Source organism: Somniosus microcephalus, chromosome 5, assembly GCF_052327205.1.
Source record: "Somniosus microcephalus isolate GS21.2 chromosome 5, FLI_Smic_1.0, whole genome shotgun sequence".
Lineage (NCBI taxonomy): Eukaryota > Metazoa > Chordata > Chondrichthyes > Squaliformes > Somniosidae > Somniosus > Somniosus microcephalus.
Window position 1 is genome coordinate 108,020,273 of NC_140991.1, and position 12,533 is coordinate 108,032,805.

Genomic DNA, 12,533 nt, shown 5'->3' on the forward strand with positions numbered 1-12,533 from the left:
TGTGAAGTGGAACGGTACACAGCCGAGGCGGGCCGCGGGGAGCGCTAATTAAAGGGCACTTACCCTGCACTATAAAGGCCAGCCATTTTGCAGCATTCACTCTTGTGCAACGGTTTTTTGGAGAGAGACCAAGGAGGAGAGCTTACTGGTTTGGGCCAACACTGGGACAGGTATTTTTGGCTCAGGCCAGAGCTTAGCAATTATCTTTGCCTTCATTGAGAGCTCAGTGTTTGCCAGCATATAATGGGGGCTGCATTGGGTGCCAACGCTGACTTTCAGCCTTATGCCAGAAGGGCTGACAGACGCCGTGAGAGAGTGGCAGCCCTGGCTAGACGCAGAGGGGGCAACAGGCGTCGCCAACTGAGGCCTTACCCACCCAGGGTATACCGCCAGCAGTCCTCCTATCTGACCATGTCTGCCGCGATGTGTGTAAGGAGGCTGCGATTCAGAAGGGAGGTGGTTGCAGACATCTGCCAGCTGCTTCAGAGAGCTCTGCAGCCACAGCTGATGCGCAGGACGTCTCTGTCGGTGGCAGTGAAGGTGACGGTGGCTCTCAACTTCTATGCCACCGGCTCCTTCCAATCCGCTGCTGGGGACATCGCTAACATCTCCCAGTTCGCCGTGCATTGCTGCATCCGCCAGGTGACGAAGCCCTTTTCAGAAGGAGACATCAATTCATCTCCTTCCCCATGACCCTGGACAAGCAGCAGCAGCGTGCAGTGGGATTTGCAAGAATAGCAGGCTTCCCCATGGTGCAGGACGCCATTGACTGCACGCATGTGGCTTTGCGGGCACCTCTGGAGCATGCCGAGGATTACCGCAACCGGAAGGGCTACCATTCCCTCAACGTACAGCTGGTGTGTGACCACAGGCAGCGCATCCTAGCTGTCAATGCCCGCTTTCCAGGCAGCAGCCACGATGCCTTTATCCTGCGACAGACAGCTGTGGCTGACATGTTCCAGGCACAGCCTCACCCAAGAGGATGGCTTATCGGAGACAAAGGCTATCCTTTTTGTACCTGGCTCATGACCCCGCTCCGCGCGCCCACGACCCCTGCTGAAGAGGCATACAACGAGAGCCATAAAGCGACTAGGAACATCATAGAACAAACAATCGGCATCCTCAAGCAACGGTTCCGCTGTCTCGATCGCTCCGGGAGAGCCCTCCTGTATTCGCAGGAGCGAGTCTCCCAATTCGTCGTCGTTTGCTGCATGCTGCACAACCTGGCTATCCGCAGGACTCAGGCACTGCCACCTCACGTTGGACCACCACCTCAGGAGGAGGAGCAGGAGGAGCATGAGGAGGAGGAGGACGAGGAGTACCAGCCCAGGAGGGAGGCAGAAGGTCCAAGGGCCGCCCGTCGGCGGCTTATTGAACGTCACTTCTAGGCCCCCTGTCAGGGAATGGCTTGTGCCAATGAAAGAACATGATTGCAGCTGCTCCGCAAGCCCTCAGCCGGTTAAGGCAACAAACACTTAAAAGATCAAACATGGACAATGTTAATAAATAAAATGCTTTATTGTACAAACTCAGGGCCCTTCCCACATGAAAACCAAAAACAGACGAAACCCCCAAAAAACACTCAAACACATTATTCGCTCCCACAACCTGGAGAGGATTAACAAAACAGTGCAACTAAAATGGCCGTCATCCTCGGCCTTCGTAAAAAACAAACATCACATCCTTGGCCTTCAAAAAACAAACATCCAATTCTCGGCCTCAAAAAACAAACATCCAATTCGCGGCCTCAAAAAACAAACACAACTGGCCACACATTCGACTTTTTGGCCCGCTAGGGCGATGCCTTGGCCATCTTTGTGTGGCCCCTGCCCGCCCTGCTGCTCCTCCTCAAAGTAAGGCCATTGGCTGCTGCAAGGCTGGGGGCAGGCTCCAGAGGGGCACATGTCGTGACGGCAGATGCCCTTGGGGGTCGGCCTAGTCGAGGTCTGGCCGTCGAGCGGGCGGCTGTTGAATGCTGCAGCTGTGGCTGGCCAGCATCAGTCGCTGCAGCAACTCCTGGCAGCTCCACTGGGGGAGTGGCAGTGGCGGCTGGAGGAATGGGGGCAAGCTGGCGGATGGCAGGCGCTCGCTGGCCGCCTGAGACACTGGCACTCACCCGGGCCAGCACTGCAGCATGCGCACCAATCTGCCGAGGGACAGACCGCTGTGCTGCTGCAGCGCGCCGGGTGCCCTGGCGATGCCTGGCTGACACAGCGAGTGTGGCAGCAGTGAGTGCCCATGTTGACCTGCTCAGTGACCTCATCAGAGCGCCCAGTGACTGCACGGCACCACTGATCAGCTGCCCACTCGCTGCCTGAGCTGCCCCGAATGCCGCCCGACTCGCTGCCTGCTCTGCCCCAAATTCCGCCAAACTGATGGCCTGTGAGGCCCCGACGTCGGTGACACTCCAAGAGAGGGACTCGATGGCCTCAGGCAACCGTGCCACTACCCCCATGAGCTCCGTGTGCCGGCGCTCCGAGTCCGCGGACAAGTCCTCGAGGCGTTCCATCGCCTCGGCGAAGACCATCTCCGGACTGGAGGCCGGACTCTCCCTCTGGGGAGAAGGCCGCCGAGCTGGCCGACCCTTCCTGCGTTGCTGGACGCCGCTGGGCCCAGCAATTGGACTCCCCTCCGACCCTTCCCCCCTCTGGGGAGAAGGCCGCCGAGCTGGCACCCCCCTCCCGCATTTCTGCAGGCCGCAGGTCCCATGAGCTCCCCTCCCCTCCGACACTTCCGCCACGCTCCCCTCCAGGGAAGACGTGTCCCCTACATTCGCATGGGTTGCCACGGCTGAGGGTTCCCCTGATGGGCCGCCTTCCTCTTGCTCCTCCTCCTGCTCCTCCTCGGAGGGTCTGTCACTGGCAAGTTGAGGGACCTCCTCTTGACCATCTGAAAGCAGGAAGGCACAAGAGTAACTTTAGAGTGAGGAGAGGGTGTCAGTGCGGGATGCCTGAGTGGTGGCGTTCAGCGCATTGGTCGGACAGTGGCAAAGGATGTAGATCTGATGCGCAAGTGGGACGAGAGAGGTCCAAACGTTGATGTCCTTACCATTGGTGCCCAGAACAGGGTCGGCATCTCCACATGCAACGGGGCCAATCACCCAGCCACCCATGATGCGCTCCACGCGATGTTGCAGCTCGGTGAGCGGCTGGATCTGGGGTCGGCCTCCCCCGGTCGCAGTCCGGCTCTTCCTATTATTGGCCAGCTTGGCCTGCAAGAGAAAGGACGGCCTCTAAGTACAGTGTGTAGCCCTGATCTTGTGTGCACTGCCTCCCATGGTGGAATAGCTTGGCCAGTGTGTTAAGTGCAGAATGTGCAATTGATGTTCATGCCTGTTCCATAGCTGCTGGATGAGGGCTGGCCATTAGGGCTTTCAGGTCCCTTTGCCCATAATGTGAGGTGCACATGCAAGGATGAGGAGGTCACTGGAAAGGGTACTCACCCTGACAATCCGCGTGAGGTCATTAAACTTTTTGCGGCATTGGACACCGGTCCTGGGGACCTCGCTGTTGGCTGACACCTTGCTGGCGACATGCCTCCAGGCTCTCCGGTAGGCGCGGACCGGCGCCTTCCTGCCATTGTCCGGGTACAAAATATGGCGCCTCTTCTCCACACCACCAACCAGCACACTCAGATCACGCTCTGAGAAGCGCTGCGCTCGTTCACGGGCCTTCTGCATGGCTTCAGGCGCTATTTGGGTCCAGCAGCAGTGTTCAGGCCTAGCTGGAGGGCTCCACTATCCAGGGCGTGGCAGCAGACCAAGTTGACCCTTCCCCCTTAAGAGCTGGCCGGCGCCAGGGTGTCTGCTGTCAATCACGAGATGGCCGCACCTGCGCTGCGCCCGGCCTCGGCGCTCTCGCTCAGCACCTCCGGCTTAGCGCCTAAAGAGAGGCGTCCAGCGCCAGTTTTAGCGCTCGAGCAAACTCTAAGGGCGAAGCCAATGAATATCGGAGAAGTGGCCTCGATTTGGCGGTGGGCGCAAACTTTAGCGGCCGCCCGACTTTACCGCCCCAAAAGTGGCTACAATGAATTTCTAGGCCATACTCTTTCATCAATGTGTCATCATTGAACCCACATACAAATCAATACACTCTGCATCACCTTCAGGGCATGAATGTCTCCCTTGTGTCTCAGTGACCACAACTAAACATGGTACTCAAGGGGTGGTCTGGCCAGAGCACTGTACAGTTTCATCGTAACTTGTATTCTACTGTTGTGCTTATGTCGTTCAACGCTCTGTTGGTTTTTTTGATTGCTATTCTGCATGGTTGGACATTTTGAACATTGGGTCTTTTTAATTCCGCAGCTCTTTCAACACCATTCATCGAATACATATATCACCCAATTTACCTTTGTATATTTGTCTGTATTAATTTTCATCTGCCATTGCTAGCCCACTTACAGATTTTGTCTGGCTCGTAATTTCATAGCTGCTTCCATCAGTTCCACTGCCCCGTATACTTTGATATCATCTGAAAATTTGACCACTTTGTATTCAGTTTCTGAGTCCAAGTCATTTCTGGAAATTAGAAGCACAGTGACCCACAGTTAATCCCTGAATAAAACAACAAGCCATAGGCTTGTATATCTGTATTAAGAATTGAACCATATCTATAGTTGGTAGATACCGCAAAAACAGCAGAGGACACATTCAAACTTATTGTGCATTCTTTGCATGATATAATTGTGAACAGCATGTTTCCCAATATTGTTTAAAAAATTGATTTAAAGAAATTTCTCCAACAAAACATCAGCAAAGCACTTAAAAACACCAAACTGAAATAATTCCACAGTAACGCTTCATGTAGCTGCATCACTAGCAATAATGCTGCTTTAATGCTTCAACAAAACAACAACAACTTGCATTTATATAGCACCTTCAACATAGTAAAATGTCCCACGGAGCTTCACAGGATCGTTATCAATTAAAATTTGACACTGAGCCACATAAGGAGATATTTGGGCAGAAAGAGGTAGGTTTTAAGGAGCATCTTAAAGGAGGAAAGAGAGGTAGAGAGGCGGAGAGGTTTAGGCAGGGAATTCCAGAGCTTAATGTCTCAGCAGCTGAAGGCACGGCCACCAATGGTGGAGCAATTAAAATCGGGGATGTGCAAGAGGCCAGAATTGGAGGAGCGCAGATACCTCGGAGGGTTGTAGAGCTGAAGGAGGTTACAGAGAGGGGCGAAGTCATGGAGGGATTTGAAAACGTGCATGTTAAAGCAATCGACTTGGGTTTTTAGTGTTCAATCTGAATGTATTTATTCTTATCAAGTTTGAAGCGAGTGTACATACGTGTGTGAGCACTTCCTGAATGACTGAGGATTATATATGAGGCATTAGGTGTCTGCCTTTTATCTGTCTACATTACTGTCTGGAAGCACTTTCTGATTGTTTCAACCTTCAGCTTCAAATCGTCCGCAGTTTCCTATTGATTTCAATAATGCTGCTATAACAGTGTTATTTCCTATAGCTTGACTCAGTTAATAGAACTGTCACCTCTGAGTCAGAAGGTTGTGGATACAAGGCCCACTACAAGCACATAAACTAGCCTGCACTCCAGTGCAATACTGAGATAGTGCTGCATTGTCGGAGCTGCCGTCTTTCAGATGCAATGTTAAACGGAGGTCACAGCTGCCAGCTCAGGTGGATGTGAAAGAGCTCATAGTCACAATGCATAGAAGCAAACAATTCTTCTCGTGTCCTAGCCAACACTCTTCCCTCCATCAACACCACCGAAAACAGCTGATCTGGTCATTCATTTATTTTGGGTTTATGGAATCTTGCTGTGTACAAATTGATTGCCACATTTTCCAACATATGACAGTGACTGCACATCAAAGAAAGTAATCCATTGGTTGTAAAGTGCTTTGGGATATCCCGAGGATGAGATAAATTTATAATTGCAAATTCTTTCTTTATATCTTGTAAGGTGTTTGGTTTCCTCATCCTTACAGGGGTTCTTTGGCTCTGGGTTTTACAGGAACAAAATGGTAGAGGACCCAAAACTGTTAGTTTATTAAAACCAACAAAACACAGACAAAAACCTGTTGAGATTTGGCTGAAACTTAAATTCACCCATACGGCCGGTCGTTACCATTGTGGATTGTCGGCCTGGATCGGAGATGACCTGTCCCCGTCCTCCTTTATCTGACTGCAGCTGCCTACACAGCACAAATCCCCTTGTAGAGACAACTGATACTTACAATCACTCGTCCGGCTGGTCGTGACCGACGTCGATTGCAGGCTGGGAGCTGGAGATGACCATCTTCCCTTCCTTCTTTCACCTGGCAGTTGCTGTAGTCAGAGCTAGCTTCCGAGAGAGAGAGCTTCCGAGGAAAAGAGAGAGAGAGAGCTGTGGGTGTGGTTCCTTCTTATAGTTCTTTTAGTCACCTGGCCCCATGCTGGGCCTCCCCCAACCAGTTTTGGTTGTCGGTTTGCTGAACTGTCCGACATTAACATCTCATCAACCTGTAATTCAATCACCGGAGGTGTACAGAGTTGTGAGATCGAAGATAATTCCTTATATCCTCTCCTGCTTGTAGAGATTCACGTATCTCTGGTAAACAGGATCGAGTGCAAACCAATATGGTGGGTATATTGTGTTTAATCAGAGTTTAGGACGGAATATAACACACTAGTAATACAGCAAAAACATACGAGCGTGACAAGCAGCTTGTACCGGACCCGATCAGACAGACGGCTGGCATGCGTGAACAGTTCTCTCTGGCCTCTCTCCCCCTCTCTCTCTCTCTATAGAGCCTTCGATGGTGAGCATGGGATCATGCTCAAAAGAGTGTTCGACCAGCCCAACTTCTCTTTGCAACTTCTGTTTGGCTCTCCCTTCCACTGTCTGTGTGCAAGCCCTTGGGGTGTCACTTTTTATTCTCTTGTTAGGGGTGGGCCTGAGGCCAAGTTATTGACAAGACCATTTAACCTATAGAGGTTCCTCCAAAATGTCATCAACCAATGACAGTTCAAGTTCTTTGTCTTGGTTCTTGGATGAAAACCCTCCCCAAAAGAGGGCCTCATTACTTCATCCAATTTATCTTTCTTGTTTTTACATTTTGAAGGTTCCTCCATTGGAATCCATCTTATCTCTTTTGACTCTATACTCCTTAACCCAGCAAGTACAAGGCCCGGCCCTGTCCTTCTTAATCATGGCCCCAGCCAGAGCTGTCGCACATTAACCAGTCGCTCGCTATCTTACCATTCTGACCTCCGCAAGTACGGTCTATGATTCCCTCCCCTTTTCTGCTGTGAACTTTTCTCTGAGAACTTTTACATTCCCATGAATTATGGTTTTGTGCTGCTTTCAGTGTTCAATAGCTGTTGCTTTATACTTTTTTTTCCTTTTCAAAAATACATAGCAACGCAGCTGCTTGGGCTATCTCACCTTCATCTAACAAATGGCCCATTCTAAGATGGATACCTTAGCCTCCTCAAATTCCTTTCATTCTATGCCTTTTCCTAATTAACTTTTAATTATCTTCACAAGCAGTTCTGCTAAACAAACTCCAAATTCTATCTGTGGAGATTATAATATGGTTATTAGTAATAATGGAAGAAACATAGGTTGGGCCTTCGCTGGCCAAGTTAAAGATACATTAACAAAGTCAAAACCCTAACTTACAAACAACAGATAACTAGCCTGGCAGGACCATCCTATGGGCCCCCGTGTGGAATGTTTATGTTTCATCTAATCTAACTGATTAAAAAGACTATCTCAAATTCTAATGCAAGCTTTCCAGGAAAACAAAACTTACCATTTAAACACAGTATTATTTGTGTAGCCATATACATTTTTAGGCACCCCTAGTTTCTAACAGGTGCAGCAGGCGGTTCAGAAGGCAAATGGTATGTTGGCCTTCGTAGCAAGAGGGTTCGAGTACAGGAACAAGGATGTCTTGCTACAGTTGTACAGGGCCTTGGTGAGACCGCACCTTGAGTATTGTGTGCAGTTTTGGTCGCCTTACCTGAGGAAGGACGTTCTTGCCATGGAAGGAGTGCAGCGAAGATTCACCAGGCTGATACCTGGGATGGCAGGAATGACATATGAGGAGAGATTGTGTCGATTGGGCTTATACTCACTGGAGTTTAGAAGATTGAGAGGGGATCTCATCGAAACCTATAAAATTCTGTCAGGCCTGGACAGACTAGATGCAGGAAGGATGTTTCTGATGGCCGGGGAGTCCAGAACCAGGGGTTATAGTCTAAGGATAAGGGGTAAGCCATTTAGGACGGAAATGAGGAGGAATTTCTTCACCCAGAGAGTGGTGAACCTGTGAAATTCTCTGCCACAGAGGGCGGTGGAGGCCAGTTCATTAAATATATTCAAAAAAGAGTTGGATATATTTCTTAAGGCTAAAGGGATCAAGGGATATGGGGAGAAGGCAGGGACAGGGTACTGAATTTGGATGATCAGCCATGATCTCATTGAATGGCGGAGCAGGCTCGAAGGGCCGAATGGCCTACTCCTGCTTCTATCTTCTATGTTTCTATGTTTCTATGTAACACGCTTTCTGCAATGCATATTCAATGTGATTTCTATTACTGTTGATGGGCGGTTGGCTAATTGACTTGTGTATCTTCCATTGATGTCAGAAAGTCGATCATGACCCTCATTGTTTCAGTTAAGCTCAGAACATTGTCCAGATGTTAATTTTTCCCACCGAAACTAATCATGATTCAAGGCCTCACAGTTCAATGTCAATGTCCTTTTCAGAGTTAATCAAGAGTCAAAGCTTTCATTGTCCAGTATCAATGTGTTCTCCAAGAACTGCAGACTTTGATGACTGGCACCTTTTCTGTGCCTCGAAGTTTAACATTTCATGCCCTTACCACTGGGCCAAACAGGCTTTCAGCATTTTACAGTTTTTAAAAAAAAATCTACAATCTTAAAACACTTCTAGCCATACATTTTAGGTTATTCAAATATACTTAGCCACACTATCACTATGGGGTTCTCAATTTGTAACACTATAAAATAATACATACAGAAAAAGCTGGAAAAACTCAGCAGGCCAGACAACATTCGTGGAGAGAGAAACAGAGTTAACGTTTCAGGTTGAAACCCTTCTTCAGAACTGAGAAAAAAGCAGGAAATGAAACAGATGAAAAAGCAAGTTGGGGGCTGGGAAATGGGGGAGGGGATGAAAGAACAAAAGGGAAGGTTTGTGAGAAGTAAAGAGACATTAAGAGATATTCAAGGCGAGACGAGATGGTATTGGGACAGATTAAGAAACAAAAGATGGCTCTACATAGAAACATAGAAGATAGGAGCAGGAGTAGGCCATTCGGCCCCTCGTGTCTGCTCCGCCATTCAATGAGATCATGGCTGATCATCCAAACTCAGTACCCGGTCCCTGCTTTCTCCCCATATTCCTTGATCCCTTTAGCCTTAAGAAATATATCTAACTCCTTCTTGAATATATTTAATGAATTGGCCTCAACTGCCTTCTGTGGTAGAGAATTCCACAGGTTCACCACTCTGGGTGAAGAAATTCCTCCTCATCTCTGTCTTAAATGGCTTACCCCTTATCCTTAGACTGTGACCCCTGGTTCTGGACTCCCCCGCCATCGGGAACATCCTTCCTGCATCTAGTCCATCTAGTCCTGTTAGAATTTTATAAGTTTCAATGAGATCCCCTCTCATTCTTCTAAACTCCAGCAAGTATAAGCCCAATCGACCCAATCTCTCCTCATACGTCATTCCTGCCATCCCAGGTATCAGTCTGGTGAATCTTCGCTGCACTCCCTCCATGGCAAGAACATCCTTCCTCAGATAAGGCGATCAAAACTGCACACAATACTCAAGGTGTGGTCTCACCAAGGCCCTGTACAACTGCAGCAAGACATCCTTGTTCCTGTACTCAAACCCTCTCGCTACGAAGGCCAACATACCATTTGCCTTCTTAACCGCCTGCTGCACCTGCATGCTTACCTTCAGCGGCTGGTGCACAAGGACACCCAGATCTCGTTGCACTTCCCCTTCTCCCAATCTATTGCCATTCAGATAATAATCTGCCTTCCTGTTTTTGCCACCAAAATGGATAACCTCACATTTATCCACATTATACTGCATCTGCCATGCATCTGCCCAATCACCCAACCTGTCCAAACCATACTGGAGTTTCTCGGCATCCTCCTCACAGCACACACGCCCACCCAGCTTTGTGTCGTCTGCAAACTTGGAGATATTACATCTAGTTCCCTCGTCTAGATCATTAATGTATATTGTGAATAACTGGGGTCCTAGGACTGATCCCTGTGGTACACCACTAGTCACTGCTTGCCACTCGGAAAAAGACCCGTTTATTCCAACTCTTTGCTTCCTGTCTGCCAACCAGTTCTCTATCCAAGTCAGTACCTTGCCCCCAATCCCATGTGCCTTAACTTTACATGCTAATCTCTTATGCGGGACCTTATCGAAAGCCTTCTAAAAGTCCAAATACACCAAATCCACTGGTTCTCCTTATCTATTCTACCAGTTACATCCTCAAAAAATTCCAGTAGATTAGTCAAGCACGATTTACCTTTTGTAAATCCATGTTGACTTTGTCCGATCCTGTCACTGTTTTCTAAGTGCTCTGCTATTACATCTTTTATAATGGACTCTAGCATTTTCCCCACTACCGATGTCAGGCTTACCGGTTTATAATTCCCCGTTTTCTCTCTACCACCTTTTTTGAATAGTGGGGTAACATTAGCTACCCTCCAATCCATGGGAACTGTTCCAGAGTCTATAGAATTTTGGAAGATGACCAGCAATGCATCTACTATTTCTAGGGCCACTTCCTTAAGTACCCTAGGATGTAGATTATCAGGCCTTGGGGATTTATCGGCCTTCAATCCCGACAATTTCCCTAACACCATTTCCCTACAAATACTGATTTCATTCAGTTCCTCCCTCTCATTAGACCCTATGTTCCCCGACATCTCTGGGAGGTTATTTGTGTCCTCCTTTGTGAAGACAGAACCAAAGTATGTATTTAATTGGTTAGCCATTTCTTTCTGCCATTTCTAGATGAAGTGTGAAATGCGCTAGCAAAATGAAAGACAGCTGCCATGTGGGAGAGGAAAAAAAGGAAAAGGCACAAACCAAAAGTGTGGATAAAAAATATATAAATATGATAGGGGCCGAGGTTATGGTCTGAAATTGTTGAACTCCGGAAGGCTGTAAAGTGCGTAAACAGAAGATGAGGTGCTGTTCCTCGAGCTTATGCTGAGCTTCCGTGGAACAATGCAAGAGCCTGAGGACGGTGAGGTCTGAGTGGGAATGGGGTGGTGAATTAAAATGACAGGCGACCGGAAGCTCGGGGTCACCCTTACGGACTGAACGGAGGTGTTCCGCAAAGCATATGATACATAGTTGCTTTATCATTTTTCCGTAGTGCACATTAAAATATGCTCATGTCATCTGGCTTGAAATACCTGACCATTTTTATCATCTGTGCTATAATTCCCTCTTTTCCTAACACATGATGGTCTCCATTTTCAAAATACTTCCAAAACTTTCAAATCTGCATAGAGGATTATATCGGGGGCGCGGGGGCGGGGGGGGAGTGTTTCTTTTAACGAATGCCTATCAACTCAAAAGTGGCTCTGAACATGCTTTTGAGAAAACTTCATTTTAATTGTGCACTCTTTAGCCTATGGAATCACATTCCTAGTGTAACATGAAATTTCTATATTATAAGGTAACCTCTGAACTGGGGATATTTTTCAGCTGAATAAACAACTCCTGAATTGTTGTGGCTCCTGTAAGCAGTCAAAGCTTCACTCCTGTGAGTTTGTGAGAGCATAGGAACAGGAGTAGGCCATTCAGCCACTCAAGCCTGTTCCGCCATTCAATTAATTCATGACTGACCTGTATCTTAACTCCATCTACCCTCCTTGGCTCCGTAACCCTTAACACCGGTGCCTAATGAAAATCGAGCAATCTCTGTATTGAAATTTTAAATTGACCCAGCCTCAACAGTTTTTTGGGGGAGAGAGTTCCAGAACATCCTAACTCCTCAATTATTTACTGTCTTGCAAACCTCCAACCAAGTATTTTCTGCATGTCTCTTAAAATCTTGAATTTTGGTTCTCAACCTTGTAGTGTTGCATTTGTGTATTTCTGTGTTACCGTACTTCTCTTTAGTATATATCCGAATGTAGAATGCAACCTGCTTGGTTCCCAGAGAGTGTAATGTAATAACAATAGAGTCAAATTTTGATAATCTTGCAAAAGACAGTTATTATTTGTGGTACTAGCCCAGTAAAAATATTCCTGGTAGGACAGTCAATAAAGGCTTCGCTGGTTAATTATCAACATTTATTTATTGTGTCTGATCTTTTTCCAGATGGCAATCCATATACATGGTGGATAGGAAGAGGAAATGAGAAGCATTATTACTGGGGAGGTTCTGGTCCCGGAATACAGAAATGTGCTTGTGGGATTGAGCGAAATTGTACCAATCCAAAGTATTACTGCAACTGTGATGCTGATGCCAAACAGTGGTAAGTAAATTAACCATTATCACATTTTATGC

At 47.7% G+C, this 12,533-nt stretch overlaps 1 protein-coding gene across 1 annotated transcript in view; it reads left to right on the forward strand.

Annotated features, from left to right (window-relative positions):
• Nucleotides 1-12,533, forward strand: part of LOC147117257 (contactin-associated protein-like 2) — a 1,950,749-nt gene that overhangs the window by 1,238,317 nt on the left and 699,899 nt on the right. Inside the window, exon 13 of the mRNA XM_085988072.1 lies at nucleotides 12,345-12,501. Coding sequence (XP_085844198.1) covers nucleotides 12,345-12,501 — 157 coding nt within the window. The remainder of the gene's footprint in view (nucleotides 1-12,344; nucleotides 12,502-12,533) is intronic.